This window comes from Mya arenaria, chromosome 1, assembly GCF_026914265.1.
Source record: "Mya arenaria isolate MELC-2E11 chromosome 1, ASM2691426v1".
NCBI lineage: Eukaryota > Metazoa > Mollusca > Bivalvia > Myida > Myidae > Mya > Mya arenaria.
In genome coordinates, this window is record NC_069122.1 from 27,880,832 (window position 1) to 27,899,980 (window position 19,149).

At 37.2% G+C, this 19,149-nt stretch overlaps 1 protein-coding gene across 1 annotated transcript; it reads left to right on the forward strand.

The window, feature by feature from the left end:
* The first annotated feature begins 6,996 nt into the window (after positions 1-6,996).
* On the forward strand, positions 6,997-7,726 carry LOC128225991 (circumsporozoite protein-like). The gene is made up of 2 exons (XM_052935887.1): positions 6,997-7,109; positions 7,270-7,726. Exons 1-2 carry the CDS (start codon positions 6,997-6,999, stop codon positions 7,724-7,726), a joined length of 570 nt encoding a protein of 189 aa, XP_052791847.1.
* The last annotated feature ends 11,423 nt before the right edge of the window (positions 7,727-19,149 follow it).

Here is a 19,149-nt window from a genome sequence, read left to right on the forward strand (position 1 = left end):
AAAAAAGGCTATTGTTTTATAAGTTCGATGTTTGCTATATCCTGGTTGTTAATAGAATGACTTACAAAATTAGTTTATCACTAAATACTTGTAATCTCTACGAGGAAAGAGAAAAACTTATGCAATCTACCCTTTATAACTGAACTCTATCGTATTTTATAGTATAAATTGTCCATCTTAATGCACCAGTCAATTGTAACCACGCCCCCTCCCCCAGGTCCGGGGAATAGCGGGGAATTTGACTTTAGGTCCAGCCAAGCCCGGGTAAAATCCTCGCCATGCGGGAACGAACTGCTGGTTAAATCCCCGCCAAACGCCCCCGCACCCCAGGGACCATAGGTAAGAACCATTACCCGCTAGTTTTTGGCGCGAAGGCAAAACCACCGCATTCACCCGGCACTGGAAGGTAAGAACACGACCCATCTCCCCGGCTATCCCCGGTATACCCTTGGTTAAAATTGACTGGTGCATAACTTAAAAGAAATCATTATTAAATGAATTAATTTGTCGCATTTATGAAGCAACTAAGTAACAAGATTTTATTAAACATTCAGACAAATTCCAGTCAGAACAGAGTGTCACTGTATTATGAACTATTTGTCCTAGTGACTAAAAGGAGACGGCATACATTGGCGGCTGACATAAAAGCCATTTAGATGTTTTTTTTTACATCCGTTGTATATTTATCCAAAAACATCCTCACGATCCATCACAATATATGTCGGTATTATCAAGCCTTTCCCTAAAAAGCTGGCTTAAAATATCACAGTGCACAGGAGGTAATTTGATCAGAAAGGTTTCCGTAGTAAGACATTAATCCCCAGTAAACTATGGGTACGATATCATACATGTGTAGAATCTAACTGGAAAAAAAATGCATTTGCTTGACTCCGATTTCAATGCCAAATTTTTTAGGATAGGGTAGCTTAAGAAAGCAGTGTCATGGTAAAATTGTGTCTTAAAGGGACTCGCTCATGGTTTTTACATGATATTTCATTACAAAACACTTAGATCATCTTTGTATATCATTACATGCTATATATTATTATTTTCTCTCGTTTTCTTTTCTCTAAATGAAGTATTTCATCAGGCAAAACTCAAGAATGTTTGTCTTAATACCTCGGAAATTTCGAGTCTTTGCAAGCATGAATGTTTATAAAAAGTAGTTCCATACGGGCATTTAATATTCACCCGTGGGCAAGATAAGAATTTCTAACATGGTTAAATTATTTGATGTACTTATCTGAGGTGTGAGAAACAACTTTCTGGGTTGCACCAGAACTGAGTACACCACGTTTCCAAGTACTACCCTTTAAATGCCGAGCGTCAGGCAAGGGAGCTACTTGTACCAACTTTTAACGTCTTTCGGCATGACGCGGCCCAAGATTGAACCCACGACCTCCCGCTCCGTGGGCGGACGCCTTAACCTCAAGGCCACGGAGACGGTTAATTTCGAGTTTTTGCAAGCATGTTTGTTTAAATACCCCGTGAAGTTCGTGTGTTTTCAAGCATGTTTGTTTAAATACCCCGGGAAGTTCGTGTGTTTTCAAGCATGTTTGTTTAAATACCCCGGGAAGTTCGTGTGTTTTCAAGCATGTTTGTTTAAATACCCCGGGAAGTTCGTGTGTTTTCAAGCATGTTTGTTTAAATACCCCGGGAAGTTCGTGTGTTTTCAAGCACGCTTGTCTAAATACCCCGGGATTCTTGATTGTTCTCAAGCAGGTTTGTCTAAATACCCCGGGAAGTTTGAATGTTTATAACCATGCGTGTCTAAAACCCCCGGGTATTTTGATTGTTTTCAAGCATATTCGTCTAAATACCCCTGGGATATTGATTGTTTTCAAGCATGTTTGTCTAAATACCCCGGATATTGTAATTGTTTTCAAGCATGTTTGTCTAAATACCCCGGGTATTGTGTTTGTTTTCAAGCATGTTCGTCTAAATACCCCGGGGATTGTGAGTGTTTTCGGACTTTGAACTGGTTCATTAAATCATATCGGTGTATTGAAATGCCAAAGGCGTGTTTAAAGACTTTTTTCGTGTTAATTCTTCAGCAAGTAATAAAAGTTCATCAATATCGATTTCCATGCGTTACTTATCTCAGAGCGATTATCGGAGGCAATGTGTACAATCATGCTCTACTAAAAGCTTTTACGCTACAAATTCACCTTAACGTTCAGATCAGAAATATTACTGTAATTAGACGTCTGTTTTTTTGTTGACAAATGTATACAGAGCTTAGAATATATAGCTCATCTCTATAATCACAAAGCACACTATTTTTTCGTGTCAAATTTTCTCGAGTATTCCCAGTGCATTAGTATCGATTTACATGTATTACTTATCTCGGAGAAAAAATCGGAGGCAATGTATTCTATTATACACTCTGCAAGAAGCTTTTACCCAACACATTAACCAGACTTAAGAATGTTTAGATCGAAAATATTTCCGTAGCACGTCTTGATACGGAAATTAATTTTTCTAATTTTAATCTATTTTTTTTTGTTGACAAATTAATAGGGAGCGTGGTTGTAAATATACAGAACAGAACAGGACCAAACAGACATATATATATAGGATCTGACACGAGTTGTCATTTAATACAAGATTTTATTAAACGAGTTTAAGAAATTTGTTAGTACGCGAGCCTCTGGCGAGCTTACAAACAACTTTCATGGACGAGTTTAATAAAAATCTTGTATAAAATGACAACTCGTGTCAGATCTTTTTTATCACATGCTTAAAACGGTGTTTTTATTACCAATTTAGTTCCAGCTTCTGAACCAAATGTTTGACAGCCAAAGTACTCAGAGTGGAATGTCAACGATGCGCCATATAAATAGTTCCAAATGAAAATGACTAAAACAGCTAGCAGTTATGGAGTTTTAATTCTGATAAAGCGCTGAACAAGTCACAAATATAAAAATTGTGTAGTAAAATATCCAACAACATGAATAACGAACGATTTTAACCCCCCCCCCCTCCCCCAATAAGTACACAATTTGATGACATCACACTGAGAGTAAATGCATTTACGCGGTTTATGTGACCTACATCGGTCTGTCAACTTTTATTGTGTGAACGGATTTAAAGTTATTCGCTGTCGCTTTCTACGATGATTTTGCAGCTTTTTCTTAGTGTACATGGAGTTTCACAACATGCAGATGATTACGACGAAGCCTTACACTGTACTGCATGGATGTTGATGTTGAAAAAGTTTCACCAAGAATGTTTCCAGCGAACATGATGTTCTAGCCGTCATGGGACGTGTAATGAGAAGCCTGAGCTGCGAATTCGTATTTGTGTTTTTGGTAACCGACAGCTGATTAAACTGGCAAGCAAATGGCATTGATTGCATATTGCCTGTGTTTGTCAAAGATGGAAATGTTTGAAATGTTCTTGTGGTGTTTGTCACTATTGTGGCTGTATTTGTTGACTGACTGGATATTTCTGTGACTAATAATCTGCATTATCTGGTTGGCGGAACATTGTTATCAGAAAGTTTTCGAACAAGATGCTTTCTGGCACTATGATTCGTTAGCCATTTGTCTCCCGGAAGTCCTAGCAGGTACAGCTTTATCATTGAGGTAAGTATTTGTTGGCGTTTAAACCATTTTGTTTACAAACAATGCTTTTAAGCATGTGATGAATATATAGCGCATCTTTATAAACACAAAGCGAAAATATTACATGCATGAAACAAAACAATAAGCTTCTTTTGCTCTAATTTATCTGCAATCAATTTATATAATATCATGAAGACCAATTATTTCAACAATAATGTATGTAAGAATGTCTTTAAATGTGTATCAAAAATACAGTCAAAACTCGTTAGGACCACGAGAAATTATTCCAGATAACAAACATTTGATATAACCGAAATAAAAAACTACAAACTAAACCCAACACATTTGAAAAAAGTTCAAAATAACCATCATATCGAGATAAAAGAATTCGACATAGCGAGTTTCGATTGAATGCTGTAGATTTGGCCTTACAACCGGAATTATTCACCAAAACACCTCCACCACTTACATCAGGTCACTTTCAAAGGTTTAATGCTTTGCTCAATCTGCATATCATGTAAAAGGTTTCTACGACGACCGGGAGCACCGCAAGACATGTAATTATCTTTTTCATGCTACCCAGCTCTATCGCTGATCCTTGTAGCCATCGTAGTACAGTAGAATCAATCGCATTTGACCGGTGTCCCTAACCCTTGCTTATGAGGCATTTACTGAGAGAATTGTGCCATACAAGGATAACTATGCTGAACGCATCAAATTGAAATTTATTTGTATTTGCCGATAACCAACCGACTTTGACATGGCGAGTAAAAACTGTAGTGTTTGATACATTTAAAATGCGGTCTTCAACAATGCGCTTTCTGCATATTTTAAAGTAGAAAAGTAGAAATATTTAGGTAGAAAAGTAACGAGTAGAAATGACGTTGAAGGACATTTGAGTCACAACGCAAAACAATTGATTGACTCAATTTATAGATTTCAAATTAAAAGATACGTATCGTTGTTTCTGTGTTCTCCATTCAGGAAGAACATGGATGCATTTGTACAACTGGACATTGAACGAACATTATTAAGTAATTGTTAAAAAGGCGAAAACAAATAGGAGGAGCTAGTCTATTTGTGAATATGACTGCGTTAAACTGAAGGTACAACGACGGTAAAGGTGCCTGTTCTGCACCTAAAATCCTTTTTGCGATGACGAGAATATACACAGACGGCACAGGTGCCAGTTGCGTGCTTAAAAAAGTGTTTGTTTGCGATGAACAGAATATACACAGACGGCAAAGATGCCAGTTGCGCGCTTTAAAAGTGTTTGTTTGCGATGAATAGAATATACACAGACGGCAAAGATACACGTTGCGCGCTTTAAAAGTGTTTGTTGGCGATGACGAGAATATACACAGACTGCACAGGTGCCAGCTGCGCACTTTAAAAGTGTTTGTTTGCGATGAATAGAATATACACAGACGGCAAAGATGCACATTGCGCGCTTTCAAAGTGTTTGTTTGCGATGAATAGAATATACACAGACGGCAAAGATGCACGTTGCGCGCTTTAAAAGTGTTTGTTTGCGATGAATAGAATATACACAGACGGCAAAGATGCACGTTGCGCGCTTTAAAAGTGTTTGTTTGCGATGAATAGAATATACACAGACGGCAAAGATGCACGTTGCGCGCTTTAAAAGTGTTTGTTTGCGATGAATACTTAGTAGAATATACACAGACGGCAAAGATGCACGTTGCGCGCTTTAAAAGTGTTTGTTTGCGATGAATAGAATATACACAGACGGCAAAGATGCACGTTGCGCGCTTTAAAAGTGTTTGTTTGCGATGAATAGAATATTCACAGACGGCAAAGATGCACGTTGCGCGCTTTAAAAGTGTTTGTTTGCGATGAATAGAATATACACAGACGGCAAAGATGCACGTTGCGCGCTTTAAAAGTGTTTGTTTGCGATGAATACTTAGTAGAATATACACAGACGGCAAAGATGCCAGTTGCGCGCTTTAAAAGTGTTTGTTTGCGATGAATAGAATATTCACAGACGGCAAAGATGCACGTTGCGCGCTTTAAAAGTGTTTGTTTGCGATGAATAGAATATACACAGACGGCAAAGATGCCAGTTGCGCGCTTTAAAAGTGTCTGTTTGCGATGAATACTTAGTAGAATATACACAGACGGCAAAGGTGCCAGTTGCGCGCTGTGTTTGTTTGCGATGAACGGAATACAACAAAAAAGAAAAAAGTTGTTGTTGTAAGACAGGAAAGGTGCCAGGTGTTTGCTTAAACAGTTTTGGTTTACGAAAATAAAAACACAATGTGCAAAGTCGGAAAGTGCCTGTTCTGTGCCAAGTAAGTCTTATTTTCCGGCAGCACGCACATCATCACAATTACATGTCACCGTTACAAACAGGAGTCGTTTTCATGATTTCAGGAACATATCCTATAAACGCGTATAAATGAAACAATACATCATTACATAGTTGAAGCAAATCTAAAAACTATAATATACATTATGCTGGGGACCTCACTTTGAGATGGAAGGCGAATCAACCTTTTTATCAATAATATACATCAGTAAATAATCTCATTGCTATTTGTAGACCACTGTTTATGACCAAAGTCGTGACACTGTTAGAGGTAACTAATTTAATTATGTATGATTTAGTATATGGCAATTTTCTAAAACCTAATAAAAGGAAATAGAGCACGCTGATTATTAAGAAATACGTTCCGTTATAATAGTAGGTCGGCACATATGGTTGACAATCAAAGGTTAGAGAAATCTTAATGAACAATAAAGGCCAGATACAAGATATATCAGAGTTCATATTTATTTTAAAGCTGCACGCTCACAGATTGGCCATTTTGACATTTTATATACATTTGTGGAAATATCTAAAAACCTGTGATAAAAGACGGCTGATAAAAGATCAGATACCAGTTTTAATATTTACATTCGAAAATAAGTGTTTTATGTCGAAAAGCGTTTCTAACGATAAAGAAAATATTTTTTACGAACAAATGAGATATGTTCTATTGTGAGTTATCTATGATTGAATTGAAGGCGCTGATGCCAAATTGAGCTGATTCCGCGACAAAAAAAAACAAAAACTTTTTTGTCAAATGGATCAATCTGTGAGAGTGCAGCTTTAAGAATAAAACCATGTTAGGTACCACAATTCATAACTGTGTACTACATGCACTTCTGATCCAAGGACAATACACGTGTACATGTCTAATATATGTCACAGCACCCGATGTGATAGTTCAGGAATTACCGTTAACTTTCATTGCTTCAACGGGGTCACCAACTTCTGAGGTAACACACACTTCTGAGGGGAACCAGCCTTCTAACATAACACACAATTCTTAGAAGCCAAAACTTCGGCCTGATTTGCTGGCAAGACTCATCCGGGTTGCCGCCAGCTAAGGGGCAACTCTGAGGGCATAAACCTGCTTTTAAGATGGAGACACAAACACATTTTGTGCAACCAGCCTCAGAGGGGCCAGAAATTCCCAATGTTCAACCAGCTCTAGCGGGGCCAAAAACTCCGAAGGTTCAAGCAGCTTCAGAGGGGTCGGAACTTTCCAAGGTTCAACCGGCTTGAAAGGGGCGAGATCTTCCCAATGTTCAACCAGCTTCAAAGGAACCAGATCTTCCCAAGGTTCAACCAGCCTCAAAGGGGTCAGATCTTCCCAAGGTTCAACCAGCTTTAAAGCGGTCAGTTCTCCCCAAGGTTCAACCAGCTTCTGAGGGACCAGATCTTCCCAAAGTTCATACTTTCAAAGGGGCCAGATCTTCCCACGGTTCAAACAGCTTCTGAGGGGCCAGATCTCCCCAAGGTTCAACCAGCTTCTGAGGGACCAGATCTTCCCAAAGTTCATACTTTCAAAGGGGCCAGATCCTCCCAAGGTTCAACCAGCTTCAAAGGGGTCAGATCTTCCCCAGTTTCAACCAGCTTCAAAGGGGCCACATCCTCCCAAGGTTCACCAGCCTCTGAGGGGCCAGATCTCCCCAAGGTTCAACCAGCTTCAGTGGGTTCTGAGGGGCCAGACCTTCCCAAGGTTCAACTAGCTTCTGAGGGGCCAGATCTTCCCAAAATTCAAACAACTTCTGAGGGGCCAGATCTTCCGAAGGTTCAACCAGCTTCAAAGGGGCCAGATCCTCCCAAGGTTAAACCAGCCTTAAAGTAGCCAGATCTTCCCAAGGTTCAACCAGCTTCTGCGGAGCCTGTTCTTTCCAAGGTCCAAACAGCTTCAAAGGGGCCATTCTTTCCATGGTTCAACCAGCTTCAAAGGGGCCAGATCTTCTCAAGGTTCAACCAGCTCCTGCGGAGCCAGCTCTTCCCATGTTCAAACAGCTTCTGTTGGCAAGTTCTATCCATGGTTCAACCAGCTTCAAAGGGGCCAGCTCTTTCCACGGTTCAAACAGCTTCTGGGGGGCTAGCTCTTCTAAAAGTCCAACCAGCTTCAAGGGGTCCAGCTCTTCCCAAGGTTAAAACAGCTTACGTTGGGCCAATTATTGCCGAATTTCAACCAGCTTTTGAGGGACCAGATATTCCCGAGGTTCAACCAGCTCTAGCAGGGCCACCAACTGCCAAGGTTCAACCGGCTTCTGAGAGGCCAACACTTTCCGAGGTTGAAACAGCAACTGAGAGGCCATGGAACTCCCCAGATTCAACCAGCTTCTGAGGGGCCAGAAACTCGTGAGGTTCAACCAGCTTCTGAGGGGACAGAAACTCACGAGGTTCAACCAGCTTCTGAGAGGCCATGGAACTCTCAAGGTTCAACCAGCTACTAATGGCTGTTAAAACCTGATGTTCAACCAACTTCAGAGGGGCAATGAATTTCTCAGATTCAATCAGTTTTTGAGGGGCCATAAACACCTGCTGTTCAACGACCTCAGAAGGGCCACGAAACTACCCAGGTCACTTAGCTTCTGAGGGGCCTTAAACTAATGAGGTTTTACCTATGTAGAAATATTTGTGTGAATGTTGTCAAAAATTAACGACAGTCGAAGATCAGAATTTACTAACTGAAAATGTTGATCGTATTCTTGAAGTTATTGAACTAGCGTAAGAACATCGGTTTGATTGTTTGCGTTAACAGCCATTTAATTGTGAGTGTACTTTTCTCAACATTCACATAGAACAAACCTTTTAAGCCCCAGAAATAAATGAGATTAGTTTGTAGCCTCACTTCGACATCAGTCTTCTCAGAGCATTACTGTCATTCAATAAATATTGACACCCTTCCACATTCCCGAAAAAGTCTGAAGTCATAACAATGTATGCACTATTATAACCTTTGCAAATAACTATTAGATCCGTCTTACTGCCGCCACAATCAAATCCGGAAGGTTTCCGTAGTGAGACATATATGATGACACATGTATGGAGAATGATGCCGACAGGAGCGTAGCTGGGGTATTTTGAAAAGAACGCCCGGTAAGCGATGTATCGATATAATAAGGTCTTTTATTGCTCGGGGCCCACTATGTTTTATGTGGTGGGGGTTTTAGGGGTGTCACCTCCAGCAAGTTTTATTTTTCAAAGAGATTAAAACAATTTCATGCTCTATGAATGCCAACATTAAGTGAAATTTGGACACTATTTAACTAGTAAAACGGGTAATGTATATACTTCCGGTTATGTCTACATTTGTGTTGCTGATTACGAGATTGAAGCATTTACGCCTGTGCGTACTGGAGTATGAATTGGTACGCCCCTGAATGCCGTAAATAAATGACAGCATAATGGTAAGCTGGATTTAATCGGATAAGACTGATAGCCTAGCGTAAGAGACATTTACAGAGGGCGTTGTACCATACCGAATAATTTAAAATGATGGGAGCAATTTCCGACAGTCGACTTAAAATAGATTGATTCTGTTGCATTTGAAATTCAGTCTTCACACCGATATGTTCCTATTGATATTGAGTCATTTTTGAGCCGAAACCAGGAATAATAATGGCCTCTCCCGAAACCACCCAGATATAAATGTTAAACGTAATTAATTAATTATTGCTTCCTTCGAACGTTTTTATCTAAAAAGAAAATGGCAAGAATATAGAAATGCATCACGTGTATGGGGGGCTTATCGAAATATCCCACTATAAGCCACGTGCGGGAGCCATTAATTGGACTTGCCTTGCCCGAAGGTCAGAGTTTCATGCCAATACATTTCCACGCCCTGTAAAAATACGGAAACGCGTGTTTCTTATGCAAGAAAAGTGATAAGTGATAAACAAGTGAGATATATAATTACGACCGTTCTACAAATGTAACAAATTCAGGGAAACATTTTCAGGGTAGAATGAACATAATGCCTTAAAGCAGTTTTGTTTCATGCCACCACGCAACATGTGATCGGACCGCTTTAATCATGTTGTACGTTTAAAGAGAAGATGGGGAAGGTAACCAGGCTTCTGCATTCCTTGCCGAAACCCCAAAGTCACCAGTATACTTAAGTCAAATCTCAATAGCAATCTAAACTCACTTTAAAACATAACATCAAAAGTTTTTTTTACAGTTGTTCATGTTTTTAATCTTTTTAAAGCACATTTTCTCTCATAGAATATGTTAATTAAAAAAATGGTCTAGATTCCGAAGAAAAATCAAAGTATCGAGCAAAACATTTGCTTTGTGTATTACCCAAGTATATGTGTTGCTCTAGAATATTTGTGTTCTTTTTAAATATTGACAACATATTTTCACAACATATTCGCTGCCACGCTGTTGGGCTGTTAACTCCACACTGCCACGCTGCCAAGCTGCAAGACTGCTTGCTTCTTGGACATTATATATTCTACCATAAAATACGCTTTTAAAATGAGAAAATACATTTATTGTCATAGACTTTGACCCTTTGATGTAAAATAAGTTGAGATTGAGATTTGACTTAATTTCTTGTGTTTGATTTGCGCAGGCTCGGGAAAAAAACGGAACGATATTAATATGTCTGTTGGTAAAATGAGAGAGGTAACTATACGATTGAAATGATTGAATAAAAACATGTGAAATATTTATATTCTGACAATATTGTTGTTGGAATGCAAAGGAAAATTCTTAATAGAGTAATTAATCTTACAATAATATGTTATTTTATACGAGCCATTTTCATAAACCGGATTAATCTCTTCTCAAATGAGTGACTGATAGACTGTATTAATTTGATGAATCGCGGTGAATTTAGTGCGTGATATTATAATATATCAAACATAAGATTCAAGCCCCATGATTTATTCATGAATTATTCTGGCACAAGTGCGCATGAACTGTACTTGCACTGTTCTAAAACGGCTCAAGTACAGTTTAAGAACATTCCATATATATACAACACAAGAAATTTAAGAAATGTTAAGCTGTAGATCTGTTAAAGAACAATTCAAGAAGGGTTTAAGATATACTAAAGTTTAAGACATGTTTAAGATAATTTCAAATACAATTGAAGAAAAATTTAAGTCCTTGTCCGTTAAAGATCACTTCAAGGAGATTTTAGAAATGTTGAAGTTCAAGATAAGTGACAGAACATTTCAAGTAAAGTTCTAGAAACGTTAAAGTTCTAGATATGTCCAAGAACACTTCAAGTACAGTTCTAGAAACGTTAAAGTTCTAGGTATTTTCAAGAACAATTCAAGTACAGTTTTAGAAATGTTGAAGTTCAAGATATGTTCAAAACATCTCAAGTACACTTTTAGAAAAGTTGAAGTTTTAGATAAGTTCAAAACATCTCAAGTACAGTTTTAGAAATGTTGAAGTTCAAGATATGTTCAAAACATCTCAAGTACACTTTTAGAAAAGTTGAAGTTTTAGATAAGTTCAAAACATCTCAAGTACAGTTTTAGAAATGTTGAAGTTCAAGATATGTTCAAAACATCTCAAGTACACTTTTAGAAAAGTTGAAGTTTTAGATAAGTTCAAAACATCTCAAGTACACTTTTAGAAAAGTTGAAGTTCAAGATATGTTCAAAAACACCTATAGTACAGCTTTAGTAATGTTGGAGTTCTAGATATGTTCACCAACATCTCAAATACAGTTCAAGATATGTTCAGGAACACTTCAAGTACAGTTTTATAAAAGTTGAAGTTTTAGATATGTTCAAAACATCTCAAGTACACTTTTAGAAAAGTTGAAGTTTTAGATAAGTTCAAAACATCTCAAGTACAGTTTTAGAAATGTTGAAGTTCAAGATATGTTCAAAACATCTCAAGTACACTTTTAGAAAAGTTGAAGTTTTAGATAAGTTCAAAACATCTCAAGTACACTTTTAGAAAAGTTGAAGTTCAAGATATGTTCAAAAACACCTATAGTACAGCTTTAGTAATGTTGGAGTTCTAGATATGTTCACCAACATCTCAAATACAGTTCAAGATATGTTCAGGAACACTTCAAGTACAGTTTTAGAAAAGTTGAAGTTTTAGATATGTTCAAAACATCTCAAGTACACTTTTAGAAAAGTTGAAGTTTTAGATAAGTTCAAAACATCTCAAGTACACTTTTAGAAAAGTTGAAGTTTTAGATATGTTCAAAACATCTCAAGTACACTTTTAGAAAAGTTGAAGTTTTAGATATGTTCAAAACATCTCAAGTACACTTTTAGAAAAGTTGAAGTTTTAGATATGTTAAATACATCTCAAGTTTAGTTTTTGAAATGATGAAGTTCTAGATATGTTAAAAACATCTCAAGTTTAGTTTTAGAAAAGTTGAAGTTTTAGATATGTTAAAAACATCTCAAGTTTAGTTTTAGAAAAGTTGAAGTTTTAGATATGTTCAAAACATCTCAAGTACACTTTTAGAAAAGTTGAAGTTTTAGATATGTTCAAAACATCTCAAGTACACTTTTAGAAAAGTTGAAGTTTTAGATATGTTCAAAACATCTCATGTACAGTTTAAGAAAAGTTGAAGTTTTAGATGTGTTAAATACATCTCAAGTTTAGTTTTAGAAATGATGAAGTTCTAGATATGTTAAAAACATCTCAAGTTTAGTTTTAGAAAAGTTGAAGTTTTAGATATGTTCAAAACATCTCAAGTACAGTTTTAGAAAAGTTGAAGTTTTAGATATGTTCAAAACATCTCAAGTACACTTTTAGAAAAGTTGAAGTTTTAGATATGTTCAAAACATCTCAAGTACAGTTTAAGAAAAGTTGAAGTTTTAAATATGTTAAAAACATCTCAAGTTTAGTTTTAGAAAAGTTGAAGTTTTAGATATGTTCAAAACATCTCATGTACAGTTTAAGAAAAGTTGAAGTTTTAGATATGTTAAAAACATCTCAAGTAAACTTTTAGAAAAGTTGAAGTTTTAGATATGTTCAAAACATCTCAAGTACACTTTTAGAAAAGTTGAAGTTTTAGATATGTTCAAAACATCTCAAGTACACTTTTAGATATGTTCAAAAACATCTCAAGTACAGTTTAAGAACTGATGAAGTTCTAGATATGTTAAAAACATCTCAAGTTTAGTTTTAGAAAAGTTGAAGTTTTAGATATGTTCAAAACATCTCAAGTACACTTTTAGATATGTTCAAAAACATCTCAAGTACAGTTTAAGAAATGATGAAGTTCTAGATATGTTAAAAACATCTCAAGTTTAGTTTTAGAAAAGTTGAAGTTTTAGATATGTTCAAAACATCTCAAGTTTAGTTTTAGAAATGTTGAAGTTCTAGATATGGTCAAAAACATTTAAAATACAGTAGTACAGGTTTTTTAGAAATTTTAAGCGAGAGTCTTCTAATAAGATACGAGGACTAATAGTTCTTAAAAAATAAAGAACATTTTCTTGAACTTTGAGTTCTAGATCTGTTCAAGTACGGGTTTTGAACTTCTATTGTTTAAGACAAGTTCTTATACCACTCAATACTCGCAACTAAAATCAGTCCTCGTTTTTATTCTGTCTACGTTAAGTCTTGAGATTTGAGAAATCTCTTTTCAGCAAATTATATGAACAGTCGGATTATTCTTTTTTGTTTGATGTAGTAGATGACTTGAAGTAAATTCGTAATGTATAAGAATGGGTGGTGTGAGCGTAGCCAACCTATCTGCAATTTCATTGGCTAACAATGTAGGTTGTATTTTAAATTATAATAAAAGACAACGCCCTTTTTTACTAAAGCATATTCAAAACCAGATTATATTTTAATTGCTCTTAACTGATCTTAACATTTGATACGCATTGCAACGCCGCATAGCAGCATCGCCGTATAAACTAGTGCTTTTTCGTTTATGCGGTGATTTTCAACGCATAAACAGAGCGACCACGTTTATGCGGCGACGCTCAACGCATAAAGCAGAAATTGCTTATATGGGGCGCAACTGTGCCTTTAAGCCACATAAAGATGATTAACTAAACCATTTATTATAAAGCTAAAAAAAGTTCTAATATTTCAACAAAAAGATGGTGATTACGTTAATGATGATGATGATGATGATGATGATGATGATGCTGCTGCTGCTGCTGCTGCTGCTGCTGCTGCTGCTGCTGCTGCTGCTGCTGCTGCTGCTTATGATGATGATGATTAAGATTAGGGTGTAGCATAATACTGTCATTTTGAAGAAAATACGGGAAAAGTAGGCAGGCAAATTGGTCAAATTTAAGGTAATATTTTAAAGTTGAGCCAAAATTGAAAGTTGTAAATAAATAATTACTTCCCTTGGAGTGTGTTCCCATCTTTATTTTCTTGGTTACAAATGACTAGTGCATAAAAACACAATCAATGAAAGAAAGACGTCCATGATGACCCTATATCAGTCATCTGAGTCCTCTTGTTCAAGTGCCCAAAACTAATGTTGTGTTGAAATGTACGCTATACGCTGACCTACGAGACGTAAATAAATTTCACAATCGCACAATAACCAGTTCTTCTTGACATTGAAATAATTTTTAGCTCATCTGAGCACAAAGAGCACATATTCAGCTGTGAGGCTTGTTAAATTTCTGTTGTTTGTCCGTCGTTAACAATTGACTTTTCTAGAATCGTTTGAAATGACGTTGAAAGTGCGCATTGTCAAGGGTACATGACGAAAAGGCGAGAATATATGTTACGTCATACGACGATTCAATTTTCTGATTGTCCCAAATGACGGTGTTGTGCTTTGTCGTAACATAATTATACTCCCGCCATTAGTCGGGCCAAACGTCATTTCAAACGTTTTCGCAGAACGATCAATTGGTTTGGTTCACATTTAAACCTATCTTACTAAATCTTTGTCAGAATTTATGTCTCAAAAAGTCTTGTTCAAAGCTTGGTTAAGTGGACACAAAAAACCGAGTCCGATCTTGATGAAACTTTATCAACCACTCTTGTACTAGCATGTGTTTTAATTTTTTTATGCGGCGAAAGTGTGCCTTTTTGCCACATAAGAAAGTCCTGTTTATGCATTGAAAATCACCGCATAAATGTGGTCGATTTCGTTTATGCGGTGATGCTGTTATGCGGCGCTACAACGCATAAATTGATAGAACTTAAATGGAATTCGAACTGAAAACCTTTCTTCAGCATTAACCTGTGAATGAGGTTGTTTTGTTAGCGTAGTAGTTAGCGCACTAGCTGTAAACAAGGCATCCCAGATTCGATGCTCGTACTAGGCGCATGGGAGCCGGACAAATGGGTTTTTGCAGGTACCCCGGTTTCTCCCAAACCTGGATACCACACTCTCGGGCAACATCGTTCCAACGAGAGTGATCACATGTAATAATGTAATAAATTGTTTCAAAAACGCTGTAAAACAAAAAAGTTTAAACTAATCTAACATGTAACTCGATTACCGTGTATTTGAAAATGTACATTACCAAACTTGTCATTTTATAAACAATTTGAAGACGTTCAACGTTTGAAACATTATCACCAGTATCAGTTGATTCTAATGGCGGTATCTTTTACGAATTGGGTCCTTCATGCGAATCGATTATAATGTTTCGCACTACTAGGTGAATAGAAAGTGTTTCCAAATTGTCAAATTCAAGCAAATGGTTGGTGTCATGCTCCTTCAGGACAATCTGTCAACATATTTCGAGAAAAGTGGATCCATTAAAACATATAATTATACAAGACCATTGGCAGCAGCTTTCCGAGAGCAAATGTCTGGGTTTTAACTATCACAACGCATACGAATTAATCGGATCAGATTGTGTTTGTCTCGATGAGACTTGGGCCTACTGATAAGTACATTAATTGGTCATTTAACTTTTATTCAGTCATAAAAACGACAAAAATTATTCAGGCAACATTTCATTGACGTTTTCTGAGTGTATTGTTAAGATAAAAACATATAGTAGAATGAATAACACGATAATTCCCACAACAAAAAGTCCCATAGAGTTTGAATAAAAACAATTCTAAAAAAATGAAAAGACGGTCGAAACTTTCTATGTCGAACTCTGGTATCTCGATTTTCCGGTCATGCTGAAGTTTTTTTCGAATGTGCAGAGTCAAGTTATAAAGTTCGTAAATTTCGGTTATATCGAATGTTCGTTATCTAGAAGTATTTCTCGGGGTCCCATCGACTTTGACATAGAGAGTTTTAAATGATTTTTTTTATAAAAGCATGGTTCTAAGGAAATACAGCCAAACGTACTGTTGCGTACCACAGGGATGGATTAATGGGGATGTACAGACGTTAAGTGGAACGATTAAACGACACGTGTGAGTTTCAGCGAGAACAATATGTTGGCTGTTCTGTGATGGTCGGGGGCTGAGATGTACTAAGGTATACTTGGTATGTGTTCAAAGGAACCTTAACGCCATTAGATATCAGCATGATATTTTTTTTTATCCCGGTTGCTATTCTGCACTTTCGAGCATGCGGATTCCAATTTTGAACATTACACGCTTCAAAAAAAAACTAGATACACCAAATTATAGTTGACATGTTTACTTTTATTTCATAGAACCAAGCACATAACAGCATGAGTATATGGGACAAAGAAATACATAATAAGAAACGGGGTTATTTTAAAAGAAAAAAAAACACATATAATATTCACATCAACAAATCATAAGATAATAGATTATATAAGTGTTGGGTTAGAAGTGTATAATAGGAATTAATGGGACTGTCTAAGCCAATCGTAATTCCTTCAGAGTTTCGATTTCCGCTATTGTGAACAATACAGAACTTATATAAGATGTATGACAAATTAAAAAAGACCTCTTCATTTTTCAAGAAATAAGCTTTATCTTGTAAAAGAAACATCAGTTGTTCATGTACTAACGATATGATGCTTAAGTTTCAAACCTTTTTCAATGATGGACATTTTTTCGCACCTTTTATTGTTAAGACCAAACGCGCTACAGTAAAGCATTGTTATATTTATAATACATTTATTTATAGATAATTTATAACGTTTATTAAAAGTATTAATAGACCGAAGAACACAAAACCGGAAGGCAAAAATTTATTACAAAATCTCAAAAATAGGACAAACCCCTTAATTTTGAAGAAACATCTTTTCAGAATGATGCTCTTAAAATATAATACTATAACATATACAATTTATGTGCACCATTGATAACATTTATTCAAATAAGATTTCCATGGAAAGGGATATATAAATCTGCTACTTATACCACCAAATTTCCAGTTGACACAATCTCCCAGGTTTCTCAAATCCTGGACTTATTTGTACGGGAACTAGCGGTGCTGGTTTTCGAGCCTGGCTCTCAGAGTGAGAGCCACCACTCGTACGTGTGGTCGTGCATGGTACGAGATCTATCATCTATTCTGTCTTTCCACTGACTCGCAGAGTCAACATCGTACATGCGTATGTGGTCACGCAGGTTACGAGAACTGTCCCTTCAACTCTACGTTTGGTCTCTTATTCCCGTCTCTTTCATCTTACCTCTGACCTTTGATTTATCTTTTTCTCCCCTTTCCAATGTATTTCCTCCCTTATATTTCCTTTGAAAGTTTCCTCTTCTCTCCCTTCCTCTGTCCCTATTCTTCTACTCTTCTTTCAATACTTTCCCTACTTGCCTTAATTTTTCCTCTAGTCTCCATTCTTCAACTCCCTACTGCCTAACTCTTTTATTCACTCCCTTTCACACCTCTACTATTATCCCTCCTCAATCATCCTTACCCAGTTCTTCCATCTCTTCTAGCCTCCCCCTTTCTCCTCACTTTCTCCCTTTTCCATCCTTCTCCCCTAACATCTCACCCTTTTTATCGTTCCCCCTCCTGTAACACCTTTACCCAATTCTCTCTTCTATCCTCCATAATCCTTAGCATAACCTTCAATCCTCTAAAAACATTGCCCTGTTCTTGAACCCTCTTCTATCCCCCCTTCTCCCCTAACTTCTCCCCCATTTTATCCTCCTTTCTCCCCTAAGATATTTGCACTCTTCTATAATTCTTTCTGCCTCTAAATAATCTTAGCCCAAAAGTCGATCAGATCAAATTGGTTTGAACAGTGAAAGGACTATTCAATTAAGGAGTAAAGTCCAGAATAAAAGTAGTGCTAGTATTTCTACGTAGCTCTTAGTGCTTTGAAATAGCTCTTAGGGGCTCTTAGTAGTTTTGAGTAGCTCTTGAAATAGTGTTCTTAGAAGTTCTCAATTGTTTTTATTCTTAGTTGCTCTTGGAAGTTCTTACTTGCTCTTGGTAGTTCGTATACGCTCTTAGTAAATTTTAGTTCCTTTAAGTAGTTCTTACTTTCTCGTAGTAGTTCTGAGACGCTCTTAGTAGTTCTGAGATACTCTAAGCAGCCTTTGATGATTCATCAACCTCTACAATCAACTTCAAAGGAGCGACATTTTCCTGCTATGCTACCAGCGTCTTAAGGTCCACAGACCCCGAGATACACTCAACTGATGAGGGACCACAGTCCACCGAGGTACAAACATATGAGGTGCAAACAGCCTCTGATTAGTTACAAACTCCAGTGATGTCATCAGCTTTTGATTAGTTACAAACTCCTGATGTACAACAAGTTCTGGTGAGCTACAAACTCCCGCTCTTCAGCCGACTTCTTAGGAGGTACGATCAATGTTGAGGAACAACATACCCCTGAGGTACAATTAGCTGCCACGGTGTACACACTCCTGAGGTGCAACCGGCTAGTGAGTGACCACATACCCACCTAGTACAATCGGCTTCTAAGGGCTATACACTCCGGAGTTTCTACCGGCTTATATGGGGCTACAGACTCCTGCAATCATCAGCTTGTGACTAGCTACAAGCTCGATACGACACTTAATACGAACCAAATGACCTCGAAGTATAATTGGCCGCTGAGGGACCGCACACACAAGGCTTATAAGAGACCCTTACTCCTGAGATGCCACGAGCTTATGAGGAGCTACAATCTTCTGAGATGCAACCCGGTTCTATGGCATTCACAATTCGGATGTAAAACCATCTTATGAGGAGCTGCAAACTTCTGAGGTTCAAGCGGGACCACATGCCCCCTCCGGAATAATCGGCTGCTGTGGGGCTACACAAACCGGAGCTTCCACCGGCTCATGAGGGGTCACAATAAGCTTCACGGTACAAATCTATCCCCACTGTTGAATATACAAGGTGAAACATTCAGTGGCTATTTTTATATAGCTAAATGAATACGCATTCATCGGTCTAATATATCGTGATGAGCAAAATAGCTACTCCTGAACCTTGCGGTTAAT